Consider the following 27,545-nt stretch of genomic DNA (forward strand, 5'->3'; position numbering starts at 1 on the left):
TTCCCTATGGTTCAAAGACGTCATGGAGTTCACCTACCCAAGTGATTTTGCAGCTCCTTGGTGCGGCCGTCTTCGGCAGGTGCTATCAAGTCCCACATGAAGCCTTTGATTTTGTCATCGCCACGATAGTGCACCAAGCAATAAGCCAGCAGTGCCCTGCAGATGGACTCCACATCCCAGTCAGTCAGCTGTTTCTTGAAACGACCGTGGTTAAGGATGTCCTTCCAGCGGCCCCACCTGGAAGACGACACAAGGAAAACTCAAGGTGTGGCTCGATTACATACCAAATCCAGCATAAGAGGCATCAATGCACACCTCCAGCAGGTAATGTGAATGTGCATACCCGTATACCAGCAGATTCTTCTCCACGCGGAAGCATTCTGTGCGCCCATAGCTGTTGGGCCGCTCATGAGCTCGCCTGACTTTGGGCTTGGTGTCGTCACTGTCGCTGTCGCCCTCGGATAACTCGGCCAACTCGTCCTTCGTGGAACTGAAGGGCCTGGTCTGCTTCCTGACGCGGGGCGTGTCGATAACCAGGCTGTTCTGTAGGTGTGACAAGACCGTTGAGTATGGTTTTCAAAAACACTACAACTATAACTACAACTAAAGTACTACTACTACAACTAAATTACAGGTAGTCTGCCTGGACTGAATCTTTCCTCCATTGATTTAAATGAGGCATAACATGCATAATACTCCACAAACCTGCTGTTTGCAATTATATTGCTTGTTTAATAGTGGACACACTTCTAATATAGCATGTTTAAAAATCCCGCAGTGTCCATACAGACCATAAAACCATGGACAATTTCCACAATTTCACTCATGGAGGTGGCACTTAGATACCCAATCATATTTTGTTTAAATTTGTCAAATCAGTGCTTATTGCAAGCTGCGGCCAGAACTCCACTTGACAGACATATTGACTGACATCTGTTCTCTATTTAATATATTATAAATTAAAGATACATACTCTGCCATTGGCCATTTCCATGTCGATGTCTGCCTTTTTCGCCCACTTGTCCCAGAAGTTAGGGTCGTCTAGTGAGATGTCTGTGCGGTTTCCGGACGCTACAAAACTCGCCTGGAAGATGACATTCAACAATCTTAACAATCGCATTTGCTAACCTCTACTCATCAAAAATGTGTGTGTCACAGTACCTTAGCAAAGGTCGACCCTCGGCCCTCAGACTCAATTGTGATTGTCTTTGTTCGGCGTTGGAGGATCTGGTCGATGTCCTCCTCGCAAAACTTGGCCCCTTCATCTTCTTCATCCATGATGGCTCCGTAAGCTCCACGTCGTAGCAGATCCTCAATTTCCTTTTTGGACAGTTGTTGCTGGACCGCCTGGAAGTGGGAATGAAATCTTTACATGAGAAACAAACACCTCAAATGGGTGGTGATATTGCCTCAGTTCCTGCCTTAATGTGAGAGCCACAATTCAGCATTCTGGATAGTTTTCAGTCACTCTCTTCAAATTAATAAATTTACTTTATGGTGTGTTCAAGCAAACAATGCCTATATGTTCTTCCCCCAAATGTTGCTGGAACAGTTATGTTGGAACTGACCCGTGACCGTCAGAGAAAGTCTTATCTCAGCATCTTCTAGACCATTCCCGGCCAACAGGGAGCAGCTTCGATTGAAGCCTTTTCCCCCCCAAAAGAACCTCAAACAGCGGTCTCACAAGTATTGCTTGAAATACATTACACTGACCTCCTCAGACTTAGCATAACTGAAAATGTCAAGCCAAGAAAAACAAAACAAACTCCTTTTCTTTGACTATATTTGTCCTATTCTCCCGCTTTCTCACAGGGGTGTAGCAGTGCCTCTCAGTACATGAATGGACCAAATCCAACTCCTCAGTCAAGTTACTGCAGTTTAGGGCTGTCCAGATTATGTGATAGTCTGATACTCTATTACATAATTTTCAGCGCCTTAAAATCTGGTGGGAAAAACCCTGGTTTATTTTTGAAGAGCTAGGTAGCAACAAAATGATCCACTCAGACATTGCCGGAAGAAAAACAAAACGTATCAGTTTCATACTTCTCAACATTACGACATAGCTGGAAAAAGCGGAAGTAAACACATCTAGTGGGGTAATGTTCTGGAAGCTAACGTGATGCTAGCGTCATGTAACGATCATAATGTCAGCCATATGGAAATATTTTAACATGGAAACCAGAACCAATTCAAAGGTGACTTGCAATGTGTGTAAAACTGAACATTTCACGTGGCGGAGAGAACAAAGCTGTGTTCAATACAACTAATTTAATATGCCTGAAATACGGTAACGAAAGTCTTGACTATGTGATACTGTATTTATAAAAACTTTTGAGTACGCAAGTCATATGACTACTTGTGAATTAATCTTCATTTTCCAAAGTATGACAATATAAAATAAAATAAATTCCAATGACTCACCCCTCCTCCAGTGCCTCCTCCCAGGCTGTTGTCACGGCCACTCATGCTTTGCAACACCGCTTTGTCCAAACCTAGTTTGAGGCTAGCGCGGTCAAACATCTCTCGCTCGTACGAGTTCCTAGTGATCAGACGGTACACCTTCACCGCTTTGTTCTGACCAATCCGGTGGCAGCGTGCTTGCGCCTGTGCAAATATGCAACAAATGTAATGATAAATGATTTTTTTTCCCAAGATATTTTATAGTTTATAAAAAATGAATGATTGTTGGCATTGAATGTTTTCTTGTTGTTCATAAATTGACAATTATGCCGAGTGTCATTTGCATCAAAAATGTAAATAAAAGGAAACAAGGTAATTTGCATAATAATTTGATTTGACCTCATATGTTTACACAGGTCCATGCAAGCTTTACCTGGAGGTCATTCTGCGGGTTCCAGTCCGAGTCGAAGATAATGCAGGTGTCCGCTGCAGTCAGGTTGATCCCCAGTCCACCGGCTCGTGTGCACAGCAGGAAAACAAAGCGGTCTGAGTCGGGCTTGCTGAAGCGGTCGATGGCCGCTTGTCGTAGGTTCCCACGAACGCGACCATCTATCCGCTCGTACAAGTACCTGCAGAGATGGGGGCGTGATGTTAAAATGGGACGTATGGAAAAATGATGATTGGAAACAAAAAAAATGGCATCTGCTGACCCTGCCCACACTTTTACGTGGGAATTTGAAAAAGTCATTTTTTTTGTTGAACTGCCTAATTCCAAAAGTGTGTCTCGGAGCAACTTGCTCTGAATTTTGGCATGTCCTCCTGAGGCCTACCCTATTCATTTGTGCCCGTTACTTTACAGTAGATATTGTTTTTTGGCCAATATCTCTTGAGTCATTCGACCTACCCTACTAAGTCTGAGTGTGCTTAACTGTCCTGGCCTTTACAATGATCCTGGCCTTTACAATGATGTCTCATGTGTTTGCGTGGGATGCAATTTAACTTTGCTATAATGCTGAGACAAAATGGACACAACAGTGGACACAAATAAATAGGCTGAGTCTAAAGATTCTATTCGAATTTTGTCATATATTTCTAGTCTAGCAGCAATGCCATTCATTTGCACCCTCCTTACAGTGATTTCAACCAATATGTGGGGCAAATGGTCCCGTGGAACCTTGATATTGATAATTACCTTCTCTGAATGAGGTAGTCTTCCAAGATGTCCAGGCAGCGCACCATTTGGGAGAAGATGAGCACTTTGTGACCACCAGCTTTCATCTTGGGCAGCAGCTTGTCGATGAGCACCAGCTTTCCAGCAGACTGCACCATAGCTTGCAGGTGGAAGTCCAAGGCAGCTGGACTATACACCTCCCTAAAGTCTTCCAGAATCTTTTCTTCTGCCCCTGACCATAACGCAATAGCATTAGCTGCAAGAGCTATATCACTGTAGAAATTTGAATGTCATTTTTATCCAATAATACCTTTGATGAGGTAGGGGTGGTTGCAGCACTTCCTCAGTTCCATCATGGTGTTGACCAAGTTGGGCATGTTGGCCTGGCCTGCTCCCTTGGCCAGGAAGGAGAAGTTCTTCTCCAGGATGGCGCGATAGTACTTCTTCTGAATGTTGGTGAGCTCCACCTCAATGATGGTCTCCTCCTTGGGCGCCAGCTTTTTCTCCACATCCTCCTTCAAGCGCCGCAGCATCATCGGCTTAAGGATGCCCTGCAGCTTCTGCACCTGTTAGCACCCCCCAAAATAAATTAGAGAACTTTTTAGATACTATATTTGCAGCCTCTATATTTGTACATTAAAAAAAAAAAAACATCACATCAAGTATAACAGGACAGTTGTGGTTTACGTTTGAATTATAAAAGCATGGTTACAGAAAGCCACTGTGTATCCCACAAGGAATTTCTGCTATTTTAAGATTAACTATGCATGCAATGTATTACCACAGTAATAGTGTTCATCAGATGAGATGGGACGCTGGGTAATATGTTGTGAGTAATGTTGCACTGAGATGATCAGATCAGCATAGCATTTGTCTTGATTTGTTTAGTTTTTTAATGAATGTAAATTTGGGGAAAAAGTTAATATATGTGCACATACATTTAATTATCTGACATTTATGAACTGTTTTTGAGCTACAGTTTGAAAATACCATGAATACCTTGAAAATATCATGGATAGCAACTACGTCCTGTACTGTATGTGTTCGTTGTGAGTGTCGTCCATTTCAAGTGTTGTAATTTCGTTGTTGGGATTCTGTTATCATGTATTACTCTATAAAGATTATAGTGGAAGTGGACTTCAGAAAGAATAGCAATCGTGTTTGAAGCTAATTGAATGAATGGAGAGGTTAATTACAGTCTTGCTCAACAATGAATCAACCTTAAATGGGGAAAAATGAAATACCATACATATAAAATCCATGAAATATTAAATATTTGAATACAATATAAAATAAACCTATGTAAGAAAAAAAATAGGCCACAACAAACAAATATTGGCTTAAAAGAACAATAGTGTGATTTTTGTCTATTTATGCCAGCTGATTGGCATGCCCTAGCCCAGTCACCTGAGATAGGACATTAAAAAATTAAAAACTGCACAAAAATATAAACTCTAGTATAATTAAGTATATGATATATGATTACAATATGAATAGCATATCCTAACAATAAAATAAAGAGCCTAAACAGTCAACACAGCAGTTGCTTCATCATCCCATTTTAAAACCAGCCGTCACAAAAAAGTCAAACCAAAAAAAAAAAAAAAAGAGAAAATCGCAAAATGTATGACCACATTTTCATCTGTTGTGTGTTATTGAGGATAAGCCACACAGATCTTTGGTCGAGGAAAAGGGAAGAAAACAGAGGAGCAAGAAATGTAAATGGAAAAACATGAGGCAGACACCATTACAGACAAAAACACACTCAAACTTCCTTGTCAAATCCATCCATGTAAATAAGTTTTATGAAGTGATCAGTGATGTAGCCCCCCCCCCCCCCCCCCCCCCCCAAAAAAAAAGCCTTGCGGGGGCAGCTAACAAAGATGGAATATACGCACACCAAAATCCATATTCAGTTAAGATTGCTAATTATTAATTTAATGAGTTCCCCCTTAGGCTCGCCGCATAGTAGTTTCTCTGTACACAGCCTCACAGTAAGTCACTTCAAAGAAAGAAAGTGGACGTTTTTCTGGTCCGGGGTCAAACGGTGACCACCATACAACCTTTACAAATGTTAAGATATTGACAAATTCACAACCTACGCTTGCCCTCTGTGGGCCGTCATCTTATCGTGGTAGTGTGTCTCGTGCGTGCCCCAGTGGTCCTAGGAACTACGATGTCTGGGGCTTTATGCCCCTGGCAGGGTCATTCAAGGCAAACAAGTCCAAGGGAAGGGACCAGACTAAGCACAGCCCATACAGCCTTAATGAAGAAAGAAAAAGATATTGGATAGAGTTTTCCCTTCCCCAGAGATGGATCACCGGGTCCCTTCTCTTGAACCAGGCCTGGAGGTGGGGCTCGCTGGCGAGCGCTTGGTGGCTTGGCCAGGAGGAGCAGTGTGGGTTTTGTCCCGGTCGTGGAACAGAGGATCAGCTCTACACCTTAGGCAGGGTCCTCGAGGGTGCATGGGACTTTGCCCTAGCGGTCTACATGTGACTACGGATAAAGCGTTCGCTAATGGATGGATGGTGTTGCCGTTGCCTTAGTTGCTGATACAGTACAATGATAAAACCAAACACGTTGGCCATCTCGACTTGAGACAGCTATTTGCCATTCTGCTTCAAGATTAAGGCTCATTCATAGCTGCTTCTAGATTTGATTCCATTGGGTGTCACCGTGTCCATGCACAATCAGAGAGTGAGTAACATTTAGTCCACTGTTATCCAAATCCACCATATGGAAGTGGTTTGTATATGGTACAAAATGACAGCATGGCCTAGTTAGACAAAATCTACACATTCATGTCTGCTTGGGCCAACATAAAAAAAGGGCGCACATTTTCCATGAAAACATTTTGATAGGGAAACGTGATATGGAGCTCACCTGTTCTTCAGTCTTAAGATCTCCAAACTCCTGCATGAAGGTGTTCTCCGACGGGAAACGCGCCGGCTCTAGGAAGTGCAAAAGGCTGAAGAGCTCCTCCACTGTGTTTTGCAGAGGAGTTCCTGTCAGCAGGACCTTGTGCTCCTGACAAAAACAGTAGCAAAGCAGTTAGTTAGAGCACATTGTACTGAGCAGCCCCTAGCAACCCATGTAGTTAATTTGCAAGCAGTATGCTGTCATGTATTGTTTTGCTTTTGAGGAGTGAATCTGGATCGACTTGAGAGGGTCCATTTTAACACGTAGCATATTACGTAGAAAAGAACTACAGTGAAAATTAGGCCTACCAGGCTCATAAGCTTGAAGCCTTCCAGCAGCTTGCAGTTCTTGTTCTTCAGACGGTGTGCCTCATCAATGATGACACAACGCCACTCAATAGCATTGAGCTCGGGGCAACCACCAAGGATCATTTCGAACGTGGTGATGACCGCCTGGAACTTATAGGCGCCCCGCAACACCCGGCCCTTAAAAACAACGTAACAGAAGAACACAAGAGATGAGAGTGGTCAACCCTTTTAGCTGGCAAGCAAAATTGACACGTTTCAATTCTATTTTGCCACAGGAGAGACATAACCTCCACCTATCCTCCTCCCACCCACAGGATTGTTTATTTGTCAGCACGTACGAGTAAGCATCGACTCACTTCGCCTCTGCATTTGTTACCATCGCCTTGACAACGGGCCTCTGGAGGCCCACTCGATTATACATTATCCTCCTTCGCACAACAGACAAGCCCGAGAGGCGCTGAAGGAGTGCTCCCACCCCTCGGAGGCTGCACTGACATCAGTGTGAGGTGGCGGCTTTGCTCTGCGCCGCAACCTCTTAGCTTACAAGAACAGACTACTACATGACTAACAATTTGGCAGCTCAATTGGTGAAGAAGGGCCTGTCGGAGGTGGCACATGGCCTAGTCACAGGGCACATTAAAAAAGAAGCATTCACTTCTATGCAGAATCCAATTTTTTTATCACCCTAACAAGGATTTTTGCAATGCGGGAACTCCAGATTAATTACATGAAGAAAAATCACGCAAAGCTAATTCAAACATCATGTGGGAAATCCTGAGAAACAAATGACAGTTCATATCAAAACAGATGGAACTCAGAACAGAGGTAAATCTTAGGCAACCAGGAACCCGGAGAGAGGAATTTGACACACCATTAAAAAAATTATAATTTTGTGTGATTTTAAGTCAGTGTCTTCGGTCAATTTGATCCACTTCAGTGTTTAATGTCTCTGAATACATTATATTGTTTTTTGCGGATTTAATGCCTTTTTTTTAGTGTACCGAAGGTAACCGGATGAAAACACGAAGACATTTTCAAATGTCCTGAAAATACATAACACTAATATATAATGTCCTTTTACAAGAAAATAGTAGTCATTTATGTTTTTACCTTATACAGATTATAAAATGCCTATGTAATATAATGAGTTATTTACTCCTGATTTGGGCAACACAGATTTGCAAATGGACAATTTCTATATTCCTACAGTCCTTGTCCCAAAAAAGACGCTTACAGCTACTTATAAGAAATTACCTGCATATGTGATGATCTACACTGACTTTGCAAAAATCCAAATGCCATAAATAATTGACTTGGAAAAATATATTGGTACACAACTCAAAGTCTGAGTTACTACCGAGACAATGAAATCGAACATCTTGAACTATTGAGGTTGTTTAGCAATGATTCTTTTTTTTTTCTTTTTGTACTGAAAATGTGCTGGAAAAACTGAAAACTTTCAGCTTCCGAAACATATGGCATGCAAGCTACACCCTTAAACAATACTCATAATTACCTGCGTGTCCCTGAAGTACATTTCATACTGCTGCAGCATCTGCCTGCTGACAACACTGCCGTGGTACACGATGACGTTCAGGTGTGTCCACGTGCGGAACTCGCGTTCCCAGTTGGCAATAGTGGATAGCGGGGCTATGATGAGGAAAGGTGCTTTGATGCCCACGCGGTAGATTTCCTCCAGGAACGTGATGGATTGGATGGTCTTCCCCAGGCCCATCTCATCAGCGAGGATGCAATTCCGCCTAAAGACAATAGTGAAAAATAAAACGTGTTGTTTGTCAGCATACTAACTGCTGTTATTTAAGCATCTGATACAACTATACTTTGATAAAACAGATCAATAATGTCGTGCCCTGTAATCTGGTACAAGTTCACTTATTTTTTTTCCTTTTTTTGCTAGTTCTTGCTATAAACTTACACAGCTGCAGACAAACGATCTGCCCTTTAGCTATTACTCTACTCAGGTTTCTATCTTGATAAATACAACTAAAATAAAATATACTGATTAAATATCAATTACAAATTATTATTAAGGAAAAGTGGGCCGTTAAAAGTGTGGGTGTAGGATTATTGCACTATGTTAAGAACATAAATTACAACGCCAGGAGTTAAAAATAACAACAAAGCATTTGATATTAAAAGACTAAAGACACCAGCATAATCACAAGCTTTTTTGTGTAGCATTTACACAGCTGTCCAGAGTATGGGGGTAACAGGCAGATATTCCCACCGGCTGCTTGAGCAGCCTTCCATTGCTGACAAATCGGTCTGCGTGGGCACGCAATACTCCTGCGCACTCAAATATAACACAAGCATAATGGAGTGTGTGCTCCAGGTGTGCTGCGCCTGCCTCCTTTTTTGATGGCGGGTGAAATCGGAAAAAGGCAAGTCACGGAAATGAGGAAATGCCGCAGTTCTTAAATAAGAGCCGAGGCACAGCGCAGTAGCAGCCGACTGAAAATGTAATTCAATATTTATTATCAGATGTTTGAATCTATACTCACTAGCATGATCACATCAACATTTTTTCCCCCTATCAAGGGCCATTTTGGCTTTTATGAAGTCCTCTAAAAGCGATACCAGAAGATTCAAGGGGGGAAAAAAGCAATAATTGGAACAAATGTTTATTATTGCGATCGAATGTTTATGGGCAAGTTTATAATGCAGTTCCACAGGGTTTGTTTTGAAAATTTGCACAGCGGGCCTAATGAAATAATCTTGGTCCACACACAGGCGATACAGGTTTGTACACTGCAGCAAAATTTTAGGCTATTTTGCGCACATCTGATAGTTATACAATTTTAGGCACTGTTGCTAATAGCAGCACCAACAAAACACATAAACCATCCTTTCAAATGAAAAGTTTTTAAAAGTTTAATTTGTGCACAAACGTAAACAAGTGCCATGGGAATATTATAGGAAATTCGTGATAATAAGTAAAATGTTGCTCCACAAGGACATGAAACTACGAGTTTCTTTTCTAGGATCTGGCATCCTTTTTTAAAAAAAATCTAAATAGAAGTTAATCTTTGTAGTTAATCATTTTTGGTGCAACTTTTCAATTTACTAGCAAGGTTAGCAAAGTGGTTGCACCGCAATGTTGGGGGAACTATGAAACTAATTTCTGGACAACTGGATTTAGGTAAGCATAACTTTACAATTATTTTCTTTATACATGCATTACTTGCTAACCAAAACAGCAGCACTAAAGCATGTAAACAGCGAGATGCTTGAAACTGACCGATTGTACCAGTTGAAGAGCAGCCAGTTGACACCCTCCAGTTGGTAGTCCCTGAGGCTGTTGCCGTTCCTGTATTGCCGCGATTGCTCTCTCTTCTTCCACAGGTTGGCTGGGGGCCGCTCCTTCATACAGATAATATAGAATTTTTTAAATTTCAGCATAAACATTCAAAAAATAGATTTTGATTGACATAAAGTGGAGCATTTTGTTGATATTTAATAATAGTCCAAATTTGCAAATATACCATGACCTGTTCAAGGATTATTGGTAATTAACAGAATTTGACAAATAATCGTATTCCTCATTCTGACAAGGAAGGTATATAATGGATAAAAGTAGAGGCTCACACCAATGTCCTGGGTAATTGATCCAAAAATAACGCAAGCTGCGGCTCGCACTCCACTCACCACTCTGCGTGAGTCCGGCTTGGCCGCCTGCAGCTGCTCGAACTCTTCTATCTTGCTCTGATCCACGTCGTCCTTCAGCTCCCAGGTGCTGTCCTCGTAAGGCAGTGAGCACCACTTCACCAAGTAGTAGACCACTTCCTGCCGGCAGACACGCAGGAGAGTGAGCGCTTTCATAACGGTGACAAAAGGCCCGTCAGGGAGCCCGTTAGCGTGGCCTTGGGGCACTTGTCAGCTATAAAAGACAGCGCTTGAGTAGAGTAGACACCACAGAGATGGAGAAGATGGTAATACCAGATATGATTACTAATACTAATACAGATAAAAAAGTGTGAATGTTTCTTGTCAAAATGATCACAAAAAAAGGTGGGCATATTAGTCTTGGAAACATTTTTTGTTGTTGTGTGCAAAACAGCCCAACTTTCATGTCAGGAAAAATGTAAATATTTAGTTGAAATGCCCAACTTGAAAATTGTATCAGTTCTCTGCCTTGAAAATTTGGGGTTTGATTCAACAAATTTTTCATTTAATTTTTTAAATAGTGAAGGGCATTTAGTGTTAACAGTGAACAATCCACCCCGGACACCTTGCAAATCACTGAACACACCCGACACCACAAGATACTCACTCAAGATATTACATGGAGAAAATAAACAATACTGCATTTGATGCCTTTATGAGGGATGAGCGAAAAAACACAGAAAAAACTCAAATTTGGCCTGATTTTTGGTATGGGTATATGCCATGAAATTTGGAACAGAGTAAAATTGATCACAAACTACATACGTTATTAATCCATTAAACTATTAATAACCACTTGAATTTTGCTTGAACACTTTTTTTTGAAAATGAAAGGACTCGCTCTACCTCTCCTGTGTCTTTGTCCTCGCAGTAAGACACCTCGAGCACACGGTCCACCTCAACATAGTCCGGGTTGAAGAGCTCTTCTTCCATCTGGGAATCACAAGAGGGAGACAAAGGGAGCGAATCAAATCCAGCGCCTACTCGCCATCTGGAGTCAACAGGCATACACACAGATGTGCCCACCCACACAGCAAGTGAGGATGCCTCTCAACCTACACACACTTGCTTCATACTGCAGTCGTAAGCACGCAGCAGGTAACTCACACATGCGCATTTGAATGTATGTCAACTTACGTCGGCGAAGAAGAGTGCCCGCTGCGCCTGTTTCATCTTGAAGCGTTTGATCTTCTGCTGGATCCTCTTGTCCTTTTCCAGCTGGCCCTCCGTGGCCCATTCGCAGTGGAGGTAGGAGCTGCAAAACACACACACACACAAGAAAATCACATGCACAAGCAATCTAATTAGAGATGAAACAGTATTAAATTGTCTTATCAAGATTATCATGACCAAAATGGTCATGATTATTAGTTTTATTACATTTAGCAAATGCACCTGTCCCAAAGCAACGAGTGTTGAGTTTTGTTTTTTGAAGTATTTTTTAAGCACTTGAAATGTCCAGCAAAAAAAGCTTGAAAATGAATAAATAGAACTTACTAATTTTTGTACTTGACAAAAAACTCTTCCACTTCGACCACCACCCCTGGAGAAACCTATACACGTTATAACGAAGAAACAAAGCTACAATTTATTACACTGATGGTAAACATCACACAGAGGATTAAGAGCAAAAGAGCGATGTGTAACTTACCTCTTTCTTGACGACGCGAGAGGACATGATTTTGTCAACGACGGCGGCATCCTCTTCACTGGGGTTTTCCTAAAAACACAGACGACAGGAAATGCTGATGGTCAGCGGCGGTATGAGGCTTTTGAGAGAGTTTGTTTCTATATCGGGAATCTACGCTCATAAATCACACAGGTCGTAAAAAGCCCTCGGGTGAAATTGTGATTTCGAACTATTAATAATTTATGGTGGTTGGTACATTGTGCCTTGGAATTGAGCTTTTATTAAAAGTAGCAACTCTCCAAAGAATTAGCTTCCTAGCCTGTTGAGTTTTTACTTTGGATTTTAGCAGCTTTCCCCCCCTAGTTATACTACTATGACACATATTAATTTGGCAAGTTGTAGGCAAACCAATGGAGTCAGTCTGCCTAGTGTTAATGTGAATAAACTCGCATCCCACAACGAAGTACATATGTTCAATAGTAACAATGGATAAATACAACCTTTGTCATTCATGGGTAGGCAGTTTTTAACTTTTGACACACAGTGATAGAAGAAGCAAGCACTCACCACAAAGAGTTGAACCGCAGGCTGCTTGGGCACAATCGTGTTGGCCTTCTTGGCTTTGACGATCACCTTGCCGTCCTCGTCTGACAACCTGGCCTCCAGCTCCTCAGCATACTTCTTTCTCTTCACCTGACGATTTGAGCGTCTTTTCTGAAATACAAAGAGACAAAAAACAATTATGCCAACCAGGAGAATTTTGGCATTTTATCAATTAGCATTTGAAATAATACCTGACTACCAGGCATGATGTAAAACTTATCAACTTCCAGCTTTAGTACTTTCACTATGCATGTTGACCATCTCTAGTTTTAATCTTGCTTATATTTTATTGATTCTAATTTTAACCCTCATTCTATTTAAAGTTTCTCCATTAAGGTTGCCATCATGCTATATGTTAGCATGCAAACTGTTTGGATTTACAAGACTTCTGTTATTGTTTCTATATTGACAATGTTTTTATTTTTTATTTTTTTTTGGGCAATATGTAAAACTTGACTTCAACAATAGCCTTCAGTTTAAAAAGACAACAGTTTGATCTTGATGACAGCTTTTTATGACTTTTTGGGATCATCATATATAACAAATAATATGAATAACAATGCTGATGTTTATTGTCGCACCGTTCCTTTAAGTTCTGTATATGACATCATGGCATTTCATCATGTCAAAGTTACTATGAATAAACAATAAAAAAACAATACTTCTATTCAATTCCTTCTTGACTTTGATACTTATAAATAATATGCGTGTGGGCAACTGCTTTTCGCATCAAAACACGATCCTGCTCATATGAATGCTGGTAATCAAAAAGAAATGCTACAGAGACAAAGCTGATTAGGTTGGAGACACAATAATATTTCTCAATAGAAACGCATCTAAAGTGACCAAAAGTCAGTAACATCACAGACTATGACAAAAATAGCCAAGTCAAACAGTAAGCTGTTCATCCGTATAGATACTAACACAATGGTGATTATTTATATTGCGTGTGTGTGTGTAGGAAATGTTTGGTTAAATAGGAAGTCATGAAAAGATTAGGACACCACATGTTGCAAAACTCAACATGAGTTTGATTACTTTTCTTTCTTGGGTTAATGTGGCAAAAGCTGGGGAAACTAAATTCAAATACAGCATATGTTGATTGCTTCAGTTAATAATAATGGGGAAAAAAAGCTGAACATCCAAATAAGCATTCCACTGTCAGCACATTCTTTATTCTGTTCTATGAGGTGTTGATGTCCTTGCTTTGACCTCATTGATGCCATCAAGAGATCAGTATGCACCAATCAAGGGCATCACCTGCAGCCACATAACCACTAACTACATACATACTACTTTTTGGGCTCTAACCTAAAACATTAATGCAAGTGAAGTCAAATGAGGTTAATAAAGTTTAAACAAGACCACAAATAACTAGCTTATTAAGCTTATATTCGTCAGCCAGATGGTGCAAATATATATGTATTTGCATTTGGATCGAGCATGTAGATTTTAATCTCGAATATTCCATTTTCTCTTGCCTAATGTTGCTTGCTATTGTAACTTCTTCGAATAGTACCACTTGATCAAGTCTCTTTTAACATCTCCTATTAAAATAAACAAAAACAAGTAACATTCAGAATGATATCGTATTAGATCGATATTGGTATCGGACAGTATTTTAAGCTGCAACATTTCTTTCATATCAGAAAAGAAAAAGTTTCAAGGCGACACTTTTTATCATAATACCCATTCTTACAGAGTCTCTAGAAGTGTGCCGAGGCGGCGGGTCCTCGTCTGACTCCTCCTCGGAAGTGTCGGGCTTTCGCTTCTTCTTCTTTCCAATCTTGATGACAATTTTCCTGAGGGAGGAAAAACAACAACCATCCATTTAGTTGATGAGGAAAAAGAATCGATTGATGACTGGTGTGATTGAACCTGGACTGCAGGTGGGAAACACTGTAGTTTATAGCTGAAAAGTCACACAAGTCATATGTGTGTTTGTTTAGTTGGTCATGACAGTATTCGCTCTTACTCTCAAGATTTAAATGACAGGCACATTCGTCACTATTGATAGCTTCTTTGTCGGAGATTAGTATTGTTGCAGTAAATTTAAACAGGAAGTTGTGGTTGGTATAAAAAAAAAAAACAGCCCTGTACTGTACAGTATGTGACAGTACAAGTTGTTGGGGGAGAAAGTAAGTGATTAAGTTAGAGAAAGCTTGCCTGCTGAAGTATCTGTAAAAATACATTAAATATACATGCAATATTATCAAGCATTATTTTCAATATTTAAACACACATTTAAAATGTGTTTTTTGGGACGCTAGAACGAATTCATGGGATTTCCATTCAATTTAATGTGGAAAATTGCTTTGACATAAACACTTTGAATTACCAGTTTGATTAAATTAAACTCAACATTGTCTCCCCTCAAATTCATTCACCTCATTGAGAAGGGTAACAATGACATCAGGACACGTCCATGAAAGGCAAAGGATTCGCACGGTAACTGGTAGCTGCTCTTAATATTTCACCAAATTTACAGGACTACCTCCACGTCGTGGGTTTTGATCATGACCGAAGAACCGTAAAGGAGCTGCAAATATGTGTCTTGGTCCTGACAGCTCAGTAAATCAGAGCTAATTTGAGTCGGAAGCAATAATTACATCTCAAAGTGAGCTGCAATAATGTGAGGTCACTTGCATACTCACCTTGTTGTGGCTATTTTTACATATATTCACGAATGATTGACTTTTGACTCTGTATAAAGAGAATATCTTCAGGCTAAAGGGAAATCAGATGTAAGAAGAGAAAATAAGCCACCCAAACTGTGTGTGATATCACTAACAGAATCCCACAACACTGATGTCAGTGCTTGGGTAAAGCGGTGCATAAAATACTTGCTGGATGGCAGCAACAAGTCATGACAAGTGAGTGTCAAAGAAGACACTTTACAGTAAAGCACCACATTTTCCTTTCGAGAATTTTCATAAACATAGGTGTTGCAAGAACCTTCGTCGTACCTCTCAAGGGAGAAAACTAATGGGTGTTCTGCATACAGTCATTCTCAGTCCCTGGGCTATGGCACATGTGCACATGCTTCCAAAAATTATCATTTATTTACAAGGTGTACTTCAGGAATGAAAGAATTATGAAATGATCTTTAACTAGATAGCAGAAGGTATAAATTGCCTATTTTTACCAGTTGCCATTCATACAACTGAACTGAATAGAGCTATGCTCAACTCAATAAGCCCAGATGTCACACTTCATACTTTTGAGAGCCAATTAAAACTAAATCATCACATTATTTTTCCAAATATAAACTTCTGTTTAAAATTTGTGTAGTGGTGCGCCATGTCCTAATTTATCAAATGTAAACAATCAGTTGGTTTATATGTATTATGATGTCCAAACCAAAACACAATTTATAAACACCTCATTTAGAATAAAAAGCTGAAATATGCATGTAAAGACTAATTTAATTCAATTGTATCATAATCCTTAAGCCAATCAGGGGAAAAAGAAAAAAAGAAAAAACAACAAACATATAAATCGTCTTGTAAACAGTTCAGTCGGAATAACCAGGCTCCATCCTGTCTGCGGACAAAAGCTCGTCTACGACAGGAGAACTTGTTTTAAATTTCTTACAACTTGTCATTAAGACGAGACTATTGTGCTATATAGACAAACTAACTCACTATACAGTAAATCACAATTACAGTGTGTCACATGGCAGTAAAACGATTGCTATAACTGTGTTGGCACATATAAAGAGCAAATTGGAATAGATCACGTAATACAGTCTCCATGTAAGAACTCGGCTAATGGGGCTTGGCTCAAAAAAGGCTCAAACACTGAATTATTTTATGGAAAAAAAAAAAAAAAACACTTAGATGCTGTGGGTTAATTGCATTATGTCGCCACAACCCATGGAACAAAAGCGCAACAGAAGCAAAAAATGCGAACCTGCCTGTTCTTTGTGTTTGTTTCACAATATTCTTTTTGTAAAAAGCAAAACCTACATTTTTCAGACAGGTTCGGAAAAAATCTAAAACAGGCACAGCTTATTTGTTTTACAGAGTCACCCTGCAACCCGAGGTTGTGGGGAATCTCTGAGAATATGGTGGCTTTTGAATATGGTGACTCGATGTATTCTCTCTGTTACAGGAAGTGTTTGTAAAAACCCATTCCTGAAGCAGTGCAGTGCTATAAAGAGCTGCCTCCTCTTTCTGTTGGCCCCTCCCCTTCCCCCTCCCATGCTCATGATATTACATTTCACAAACCCTCTGACAATGACACATTATGGTTGCCACGCAACATGCCCTTGAGAGCCGGGCTTGCAGCAGCCCTGTCAGTGACATCACTTCCTGTGCAAAAGGCAATAGTGGCGCATGCCTGTCGGCAGGCCGCTGACGGTGAATGCCGAGAAATGTGCCAAGTCAGGGTGACGCTAATTCTACCCGCTGAGACGCCCAAAGAGGTTGCAGGGAATCATCCATCCATTCATTTTCAAGAGACGCTTATCCTCACAGGGGTCGCAGGCTTGCTGGAGCCTATCTCAGCTGGCTTCGGGGCAGTAGGCGGGGGACACCCTGAACCGGTTGCCAGCCAATTCACAAATATTTCAGAAGCCACATACAGGCCGCATGTAAATACGGTCACTGACTGTCAAATAGGCCCAAAATTAAAGAGATAAATTTGATATTAAAATGGATTTCTACAGTAAAAATGTAATACTTTGTCTATAATTAATGGAGGTGGGAATACCTCTTTCTTACATTAAGAGACCAGTTAGAGCAATGCTAAGAGGAATCTAGAGTTTAAAAGATCATAATTATGATTCAAGTCAATATTAAACTTCTTTTTTCAATCAAGCTGCAACCAGAAACTTTCAAATATATTGTTTTGTTGATTTAAAAACAGTTTCTGGATTGTGCTTTCTTTTACAAAGTTGGAGCATAATATATCATATAAAAAATTCAAACAGGGTGTTATAATTTTTTTTCATTGTAAAAAATAAATTCATACTGAAATGCAGAGGTAAAAACTGTAGAATTTATATGGCAAATAAGTTATTTTATTTTTTGATCCCCTAAAAATTAAAACTCACGGTTTATGCACTGTATAAGTCGCACCAAATTATGAGGCACACTGTCAGCTTTTGACAAAATTGAAGGCTTTTAGGTATCCCTTATAGTGCGGGAAATACAGTTCAGCATAATGTGACAACGCAATGAGCTTATGGTGTGTTGATTTTAACTTTTACTCAGCCATTTATTTTTTGATCTGGTCAACCCATTTTTGTATCAGCTATTCAGTTCCTTGTTCCTTTTAGTTGCTCAACTTTGTGACTTTCTGACTTAATTTTAGATTCCAACTCTCATCATGCTCTTTTAACTCTGGCAACCTATATTCTCATTATAATCTATTTTGACAAAGTAGATAATTTAGTTTGCACTTTCTTTGAGCTGCTCATTTAATTCGTGGAAGGGTCTCTTGTGCGGAGCACTGAAACACGGCTTTCCACAAAAAGGTGTGAAAAGGATTTCTTTAATGATCTTACCAAGCCTTGTTCATCCTAAAAACATGAGTAATGCATTGAGAAGTACTGACCAACACTCCCCTCTCTTAAAAAAAATGATAGTACAGTAATTGTATCAGGTTGACTCAAGACTTAAGACTGTATATTTACCTTGAAATCCAATGTATTACGTATAAGATTTGACACAGAACTCCAGTTCATTTGGCAGTGACAGAAGGTCAGGAATGTACAGTATGTTTATGTAGCAAGTTCCAACTACATGGTGCAACCATCTTTCCTTTTCAACCAGCCAATTACAACATTTACCATTTCATTTGACAAAATAAAACATTTCTCATAAGTCATGTGACAAAACAGACGTTCAATTTAATTTTGGAGCAATATTCTATGAGTAATTTATATTTTCATCTAGGAATTTGTGTGTGTGTGTTGGGGATAGAAATCAATATCACAAAATTTGAACTGAACTTTCATTGGACAGCTAAAAATGTGAAACTTGAAAACACACACGCACACGCACACACACACAGGGTGCTCTACTATACACTTTTGGGTGGACCACGTTCAGGACCCCTAAAAGGCACAATTGCACTTTATATGAATTTTGGGTCCCGAATAAGACAAGTCAGTCTTGGGAAGACAGCAATTTCGTGAGTCAGTTCAAGGGTGAATCATTTAAGAATGTGGTCGCTAGTGTGGAATTGAATGTTAATTAATCTGATGTTGACGACACACAAGCAAACTGCAGAGCACTATCAGCACTGTATTGTTTGGTTATACAACAATAGGTTGGCTCAACCTTTCAGACGAAAAATGGATACTGCACTCACTCTGATGCACATGCACCGACAGTACACGTATGTATCATGCAACACTACACGAGCATGCACACACCCCACAAAAGATTAATGAAGGGATAACATAATTAAACGAGAAACCAAAAAAACAAATCTGATTTACCGGATAAGATGGATCCGCACAGGGGGACAAAAGAGCAATATTGTTGGATAGGATGCTGCGGAATATAGGCTACACTTTAAACCTCCATTTTCTATCATGTAATTGATCTCACATGCACCATTTTGTGTTGTATTCTTCCCACTACTCTGAGCGCTTTGAAGCATCAGCATATTTGGGAAACAGGCTGGCACACAGGAAACATTTCAACCGCTCTAAGCATGATGGAGGAAGCATATTTATAATCAAGGTGGGGAAAAAAAAAAACATTGAGGGAGGTGGGGGCATAATGCTATTACCTGATAATTATACTGTTATTTTACAGCAGGTAGTATGCATGGAAAATCAAGTTCAAGCCTGTGGAGCACTGAGATTGCTTAAGCCGCTGAAAAAAAAAGCTTCGCCTAACTAATGGACGCATCTTGAAGGTAAATACTGACAGAAAGGAGCTTCTCTTTTGCTTCTTCTTTGAACTGAAATGAGGTGTCGCTCGTATCAATTCATCAGAATGGAAAAAATAACACAATAAAAGATTATACAGAAAAGAAGCTGTTTTGGCTTGTAAATAACTCAGTTGCTTTAGGTTTCTCAAGAATATTTTACGGATTTGCAAGAACAATTTCTCATCAAATCTTCACACGGTATTGATATTTTTAAGTGAAACCATGTTGTCAATTTCAAACTCTATTCCTGCCTTGAATTTGTGACAAAGATGAGCATGTACGAGCTTCCTGAGCATCAACGGGAGAGGACACCGTCTGCAGAAGGGGCTGAGCACACCCTCCTCGATCATGCTTTAATATTTGATGGGGAGAGCCTGGCTAGTGCGTGCCAGTGAGCAGGACTCTCCTCCCGGCCTGCTTGTCATCATTCTTGCCGGTTGTCTTCATTAGCGATAGCACAATGGAGCTGCAGCCAATCTCCACAAGCGAGCACGCTGCCTCCACTCCATCATTGCTTCGGGACGTCAGTAGTGACGCAACGACAACAAGACCTTGACCTTTTCCAGTGAACATTTCAAAATAGCTTTGTTCCGTGGCACTCGTGCTAGCTATGTTAGCTTCCTTCCGCCCCTTTGTCTTGTATCAACATGAACTCATTGTGACCATACTGAGGCTGAATTTTTATCTCATAAACTTGACTACAGTGATCTATGCAGCCCTCTAGTCAATATTTTCCCCTAACATTGGATTGCAAATAGGCAACTAACTAATTAAAATCAGGTCATCTGGCACCAGACACGACAAAGACTTTGTTGATATCGCCATTTATCATAATTCTCTCAATGACCAAATTGCCTTTTTGGAGGCTTTAACATAGGTAAAACGAAATTACTGAAAGCATGTGTATGACCTGGTAAAAATATGTGGCAATGCTTCCCAATAATTACTAAGAAAAGGCACACATTTTAAACTCTAAGAATCTCATTTCAAATGACCAAAAAAAACTATCACAAAAAATATATGAACTGAAAAGTTGCTTAACAAACATTTCTATTGATAAAAAACGCTTCAAAAGTATATTGCCTCAGTCAACTATTCCAGGGTGGCTAAGTCACCTTGAGAGCCTGTTTTCAATGCTTCCCTTCAAACATCACACTTGATTCAAATGATTGTGGCTCCCCAGGACCGAACTTGGCCACCCCTGCTCTATACCTTGACGAACAGTCATGGCAATGATATGGATTTTTGAGGTGTTCCTGACTTTGTTTTTTTTTTCCTCCTCTAATTCAGTCCTCAATTTGACACCATCACTTGCAGTAGTGTAATTAGGAAGCATACCACTGTAAAAGATAAAAATAAGGAACTAAAAATCAGAAATGAGAAAGGTGGTGGTTTGCTCTTGTTTCACTGTATGAGTAGGCCAGACATAGTATCTGTTCGATTGTAGGGATTGGATGCGGTCTAGGAAGGCTTGTTATGGCGAGAGAGTGAGGCTCAAGATTGTACAAAACACAACACAACTGTCTCGCAGAGATTAGGTCAGTGAAATGAGGTTCCACTGTGTTTTGTATTAAAAAAAAATTATAATAATAATTGTTGGGTTAAAATTAACCCTGTTATGCGTCAAAAAAGGACCGACCCAATATTTGAATCGATTTCACTGAAGTTTCTTGGTTGTTTTGTATAAAACAACGCCAAAACATAGGTTGTTTTGTACAGTACAACCTAAAAAATTGGGTGTTTTTGAATAAAACAACCCTGAAAGTTGCATCAAATTGACCCAAATGTTAGGTCAGCTCCTTTTTGATGGAAGTGTTTTAAGAGTGTGTAATCAATTGACAAATTACATACTGTCAGGCTGATCTATTATATTGTCACTATTTTGTAGTTAACACATAATCTGGCCCACAAACCCTGTGGTAGAAACCCCATTTACCTGATTCAAAGCACTGTGGTAAATTGAATTTACATCAAATGATTGACTTAACATTAGCGGCTCTCCTCCAAAAAAATCAACAACAAAGCGGTTTCTGTGTATAGTGTCCTTTCTGAGCAGTGACATTGTAAACGGTAGCATCAAAAATAATTTGTGTGCATGACGAATCGCCAACGCAGAGTCTCTGCGCCTTTAATGCAACATTTTGCACACTCCCACAAGGAGCTTGTACATCTGAACTTGCCATCAGCTCACAGCAAGAGGCACTCACAAGTCGGGAAGGACGTGACCAGACCATCACTATGGCTTAAATCACCGCGACATAGGGTGTCAATTCTAATAAATGTTGTAAAATGGAATACAAAATGAGTACAGCGCCATGACGTAACAACAACTGTTACACAAGGAGGTCCTAGAACAGTAAGCTCCCTTTGCAGGCTGTGCTCTTTCCTAATGTAGGCCATGCATGGTTACACTGACTAAAAAAATGGGTTATGCAGCTCATTACCCTGCAACAAGGACACTTATCGTTGCTACCTTTTGAAAGACGGAAATTAGACCGATTGGGAATGCATTTGATTATACGGTCGGCTCTGTTGCCTCCAGTGGAGGGTGGTAGTGGAGGGAAAGCACTTAAGCTACAGTATATCATCAAGCAATATTTTGCCTCAAAGATACAGTAAATCAGATGATCAATCTTTTGTTGAAATTTTGAGGAAAGCTTACTGAACTGTTGCCACCAAATTAGCATGTGGGCAAGCAAGGTACTAAAGTGGGCAGCCTTGCCAAGGCTTGCAATGACTTTCTGCTTCAATTAATTAACATGAGCGAGCGTGATAGATTATTCTCACGCAGATAAAATTCTGCATCATTAACACATTCATTCATGCACTGCCTCAGCACTCACATCTGCACTGGCTGCTGTTCCAGCTACCAATAGAAACGTGCAAGGGTGTGTCCTGGAACTATTCAACACCACTATAACGGGAACAGGGCGAGGGGAAAATGGATTACACTTGCATATATGAGCCAGCGCTGTGTCACTTGTGAATGCAGCTTTTGTTTGCACCTGTGTCTTTTCTGGTGGCCCGTGTCGGGTTTATTGTATTGTCAAGGCATGCTGTAAAGTCTGAACTTTGAACTTGAACTCAGGAAAAAAACAAACACAAAACTCTCATTTATATCAATATCCTCATACCTCGATTGAAGGTTATAGGTTTATATTAGACTCCAAAAATAAGCCAGCATTTACCAAAAACTACTACCCCCTTGCATTCAGATTCATAATTTCACTTGCAAAGTAATCAGACAGCTTGTCAGATAAAAATGGAGGACTTTAAGGAAATATATACAGAGGGTCTTCGACTTACAACATGGATCCGTTCTTAAGACGCGGTGTAACCCAAATTTCAGTGTAAGTCGCAACACCATACAAATAACAAAAAAAATAACATAAAACATAAATAAAATAGATTATTTTCTGTATGTACTGTACTGTAAAGTACAGTTCCTCAGATAAACTTTATTCTTGCACTGCATTTTATTTTGTAGGGAACTCTTGTTTTGAAGGGCCGTGCAACCGGAAACAGCGCGGCGGTCATTTTCACCCCGGCGCACAAGCGTCATTCTGCCCTGCGATGTGACCACGGCCGGCAGAAATGGCAGCGGGGAGGCAGGGTCGATCTCAACCGTCACTTTTATTACATCAACAAAACCCAAACACGGAACACAGCACTCAAACGGCTTCTCTTGGGCACGACAACTTGTTTGTTGGCGTTTCACTGTTTTAAGGCCGCTTAATAATATCTAATTTCACTTCCATGGTGATGGCCAATTGTTTACTGCGTGCATTCGTAACCACGAAACATCGTAAATCGAGACCGTCGTAATCCGAGGACGCCATGTATTAATTAAAAAAAAAAAAAAAAACACTGTTCTATACCACTTTGATTTCAGCAAGATGAAGCCCCCGGTTTTCACGCTCATTACAAGGCTAGGAATGTCGTACCACACAATGTTTACCTTAAGCAAAAAAAAAAGATGGGTGCATAATTTACGTACAGCTTCATGTTATGTATATGTTTGTGGCGGGTAAAGCGAGGGTTGGATAGGGGGTAGTGGAACGAGGCTACAGTCAAACTTTGCTCGCAGCTTGAATTCACTGTGACTGAAGCTTTAAGAGATCGAATTAATTTCAGACAATATCTTTTAAGTTCACAGGACTAAAAGAAGCTCATACAAGATAAGAAGCACATACCCGATCTTGGGCTTCTGCTTTGATGCGGAAGAAGGGACGATACAGGCCTTCCTGGAGGTTTTAAATTTGGGACGCACTTTTCCATTTCCTTTATGCTCCTGGCGGCTCTTGTGCTGTGACGACGAGCTGGGGAAGCTCTCAGGACTCATGATCCTCGGAATGTTCTTCTCGCCACGCTGGCGGGCTTTAGCTATGGCCTCTGATATGATCCTATTGGCCTTTTCCTGCTTGTCCAAGGGTGCCACGTCTGGCTGATGGTGCGTCCGCCGCGGCGTCCTCTTCTCCGAGGGAGAGCTAGACGAGGACGAGGAGGAGGACGAGGATGATGAAGATGACGACGACGATGAAGAGGAGGAGGACGACGACGAGCTGCTCTTCATCACGGGACTGAGAGCCCGGACGTGGCTCGATGGACCATTGGTGTTCTTTCGAGGCTTTAAATAGAAAAATAAGAAAAAAGACATTAGCCAAAATGTATCTCTCCCATTTGGAAACATTTCTAAAGTTGTTATTTGAAAACAACTTTCAAAAGCACCACTGAAACACAGGCACACGCATCAATAGGATTTCCTTAAGTTGTCATTCATGAATTTCAGGAGACTTGAACTCGGCTTTAGGTAAAGATACTGACGCTTCAGCTAGACACATCGAGATATTGCTCTCTTTTTATAAACAAACAAGCATGTTAGCCAACTCCTAGCTTCAAGATTTTTAATCAAAATTGGAATTTTTAATTGCAAAGTATTGACAAATTTATTATGTTGAGTTGAACTTGAACATACCAACAGAGCTGTAGTCTAACATTCATTCATATAAACATCCATCCATTTTCTAGGGCCGCTTATCATGACAATGGTCACAGGCTTGCTGATGTCTATCCCAGCTGGCTTCGGGCAGGAGGCGGGGGACACCCTGAACTGGTTGCCAGCCAAATGCAGGGCACACAAAGACTAACAACCATTCACGCACCCAATCACAATTTTGTATGTCCAATACACCTGCCAAAAATGCTTTTTGGAGAGTGGGAGAAAGCCGGAGTGCCCAGAGAGAACCCACGCGAGCTCGGGGAGAACATGCAAACTCCACACAGCAAGCCCGGCACCATGTGAATTTGAAATCGGTGTCCTTTAACTGTGAGGCAGACGTGCTATTCACTGCACCACCAAGTCGCCTTCATATAAACAAACACATAAAATTGTTTTAAATACTTTGCTCAAATGGCCTCTAGAAGACCTTGGGCTTCAGAAGCCGATGTTTCTACAAATAATCTAGATCAGGCGGAAAGTAACCTTGAAAGTGTGTGCCACGTGAAAAGTCTGCTGAAATGAAGTCACACTGGGAGTAAAGGTAAACACCAGCTCAGTGTAGTGTTGGGCCTCGAGGTTGTAAATAATCCAGGCCAGGCGGATACATGATCATATGTAAATGATAGAGATAGCGTGACTGCATGAGGCGTTGTGACGTGGGCCTTGAGTCTCACGGACCCACAAACGAGCAACCTATAGCTTCAAACGCTGAAAGATGTATGGGTTCTTCATTATTGCTCTCCCACTAATTGCAAATTAAATACATATTAAAGAGATGTTTACAAGAGACCTTTTGTAAATGAATACCAACAAAAAACAGCTACCCATTTATTTTCTTAAATTCTTTAACCGCAAAGAAAGCACAGCATACTATGTCTAACTTTGGGTAAAGGGTGGGTTATGCCCTGAACTGGTCACCAGTCAATGGAAAGGCAAATATTGACAACTGACGACTAACTGTTAATATGAATGTGGAAACAACCCTCAGTATTTCTGTATACGCAATCTCCAAAAGGAGATTTGAACCCGGACAACGTGCTCACGAGGCATACGAAGATGCAGTCATTTACCACCACAAAACAATTATGTCCAAAACTTTGTTATGATATACTAACATAAAATTAATATTATAAATTTTTACTATCATTAGCAACATGATGTGCAAATAAATAAATAAATCAACTGCAATGCGCTCACCTAAAGCCTCAATAATTGTCTGTAAAACACATTTTAGTACATCACATTTTCTGCTGCCCACACTGCTTTCCTCAAGAATAATGTTCCATTTTAATTCAAGCTTTTAGGGCAAAAGATGCCGTTTGAAACGTGGCGGTACTCTTGACAGGTCAACTTAGAGAATCCTTGGAAATGGGTGGAAATGTATGTTTCACTAAAATGTCAAGAAATCAGAGAAGGGGTTCCCAAGAAGCAGATAATTAAGACGGATTATTTCATCCTAATTTAATGTTGCAATTTTACGTAAGCAAAATCTTGCTTAAAAACAGAGCATTTTCCCCAACACAAAAAAGTCTCAATTTCTCAAAACCCATCATCTGATTTTCAAAATATACCTCATTAAAACATTGTAGCAAAAGAAGGCATCAGCAATTTTATTATTGACTGCATTTTTAAAATTTGCCTAGAAGTGTTATGCCTTTACTACTGAGGTGACGGACTATATTTGTAGTTCTCAAATGAATGGATTCATCGATCAGCAATTTTAATTTAGTGCTTTTTAATGTGGTGAAAGAAAAAAAAACTGATTTCCAAATTAAGAGCAAATCAACTGGAACATAAAGCAAGCCACATTGTTATGCTGACCAATTTGCAAAACTTCATATGGCTTAATTTTTGCACAGTTTTGCACAGATTCCCATTGTTAATTGTAAAACAACTATTCTGCAGATGAGAAATTAAACATGTGATGTTACACGATCCATCATTGGGAGTTACAGAACAAATCACACCTTGTAAAACCATAGTAATAAATCAGGTAAGGATGGCATAGCACTCTTTGGGTTACTATTTCATCCAAAAATAATTTTCCCTGTTTAGGGGTTACTTGGCTGAAAAATGTTTTTACACAGGGGGTGCATCAGTTAAAAAAAAAAAAAAAAGAAAAAAAAAGTTGAGAACCACTAGTTGTACAATCACAGGTGTGGGAAGACCCCCACCCCCCCTCCCGGTGTCGTTTTTTGCAGGTTTGTACACGAAACTTAAAATAAAAGCTTGTTGTGAAAACTAACCCCAAGTTCAACTTTACCAGCAACATGTGTACCTACGTGCGCTGGGTGCAAGCCAACAAAAACAAGCACACACAAAGGCTGCATTATGACCAGTCACGTGTGCAACGCAGCCGAGACCATTAGGTCGAAATTTTACCGGATCATGCTGGAATGTTCTCATTGAATGGATAAATGAGGGGGGAGGGCTGAAAGTAATGTCTAGGAGTGGAGGGACATGAGAGCACATGCAACGTGAAAGGCAAGGGGGGGGGCGAGATATAAAAACAAGCGAATGTGTGTGCATAAATGCTTAAAATGCAGCATGGGAACGTCGCTGCTATGAGTGTGACACATCTATAAATAACTGAAATTACGGGTTTCAGGCACTGCGGCTCAGACTATTATTACCTCAAGGTAACGTGAAAAGGTAGCAAGGCATGCCTCAATTTGGGAGCTACACAGAACTAGAAATTGACTATCCCAAACAAGCGCATGAATTAGATTAGGAATGTAGGAGAGCAGTTTGAAGGGGGAAGGGCGGGTGGAGAAACATGTAACATCATCGGCTGTATATAAGCAAAGCATGTGAGTATGGCAGGGAAAGGGAGGGAGGGTGAGGAGAGGAAGAGCAAAAAAAAAAAAAGCAGCAATGAGTTCAAGATGGCGGCAGTGCAGCATGAGTCGAGTAGGTTGTTCAGTTCCTGCCGGCTCCGCCCCT

At 40.4% G+C, this 27,545-nt stretch overlaps 1 protein-coding gene and 1 non-coding gene across 5 annotated transcripts in view; both read right to left on the reverse strand.

Annotated features, from left to right (window-relative positions):
- The window catches only part of chd9 (chromodomain helicase DNA binding protein 9), a 63,512-nt gene that overhangs the window by 14,814 nt on the left and 21,153 nt on the right, over positions 1-27,545 (reverse strand). For all 4 annotated transcript variants that reach the window (XM_088412279.1, XM_088412278.1, XM_088412277.1 and 1 more), the window contains 20 exons: positions 23,797-24,230; positions 14,415-14,517; positions 12,680-12,826; positions 12,134-12,202; positions 11,980-12,035; positions 11,620-11,737; positions 11,329-11,415; positions 10,465-10,602; positions 10,058-10,179; positions 8,315-8,558; positions 6,799-6,975; positions 6,455-6,598; positions 3,882-4,137; positions 3,593-3,803; positions 2,834-3,029; positions 2,422-2,604; positions 1,162-1,347; positions 974-1,084; positions 344-543; positions 38-237 (listed from right to left, as the gene is read on the reverse strand). In XM_088412279.1, the coding sequence (XP_088268405.1) occupies positions 38-237; positions 344-543; positions 974-1,084; positions 1,162-1,347; positions 2,422-2,604; positions 2,834-3,029; positions 3,593-3,803; positions 3,882-4,137; positions 6,455-6,598; positions 6,799-6,975; positions 8,315-8,558; positions 10,058-10,179; positions 10,465-10,602; positions 11,329-11,415; positions 11,620-11,737; positions 11,980-12,035; positions 12,134-12,202; positions 12,680-12,826; positions 14,415-14,517; positions 23,797-24,230 (3,382 nt within the window). The remainder of the gene's footprint in view (positions 1-37; positions 238-343; positions 544-973; positions 1,085-1,161; positions 1,348-2,421; positions 2,605-2,833; positions 3,030-3,592; positions 3,804-3,881; positions 4,138-6,454; positions 6,599-6,798; positions 6,976-8,314; positions 8,559-10,057; positions 10,180-10,464; positions 10,603-11,328; positions 11,416-11,619; positions 11,738-11,979; positions 12,036-12,133; positions 12,203-12,679; positions 12,827-14,414; positions 14,518-23,796; positions 24,231-27,545) is intronic.
- Positions 1,521-1,650, reverse strand: LOC148424448 (small nucleolar RNA SNORA16B/SNORA16A family). Its single transcript, XR_015865518.1, has one exon. It is a non-coding gene; the product is annotated as a small nucleolar RNA SNORA16B/SNORA16A family (small nucleolar RNA).

The sequence above is a fragment of the Hippichthys cyanospilos genome, chromosome 4, assembly GCF_059441005.1.
Source record: "Hippichthys cyanospilos isolate Australia breed blue-spotted pipefish chromosome 4, RoL_Hcya_1.0, whole genome shotgun sequence".
NCBI classification, from domain to species: domain Eukaryota; kingdom Metazoa; phylum Chordata; class Actinopteri; order Syngnathiformes; family Syngnathidae; genus Hippichthys; species Hippichthys cyanospilos.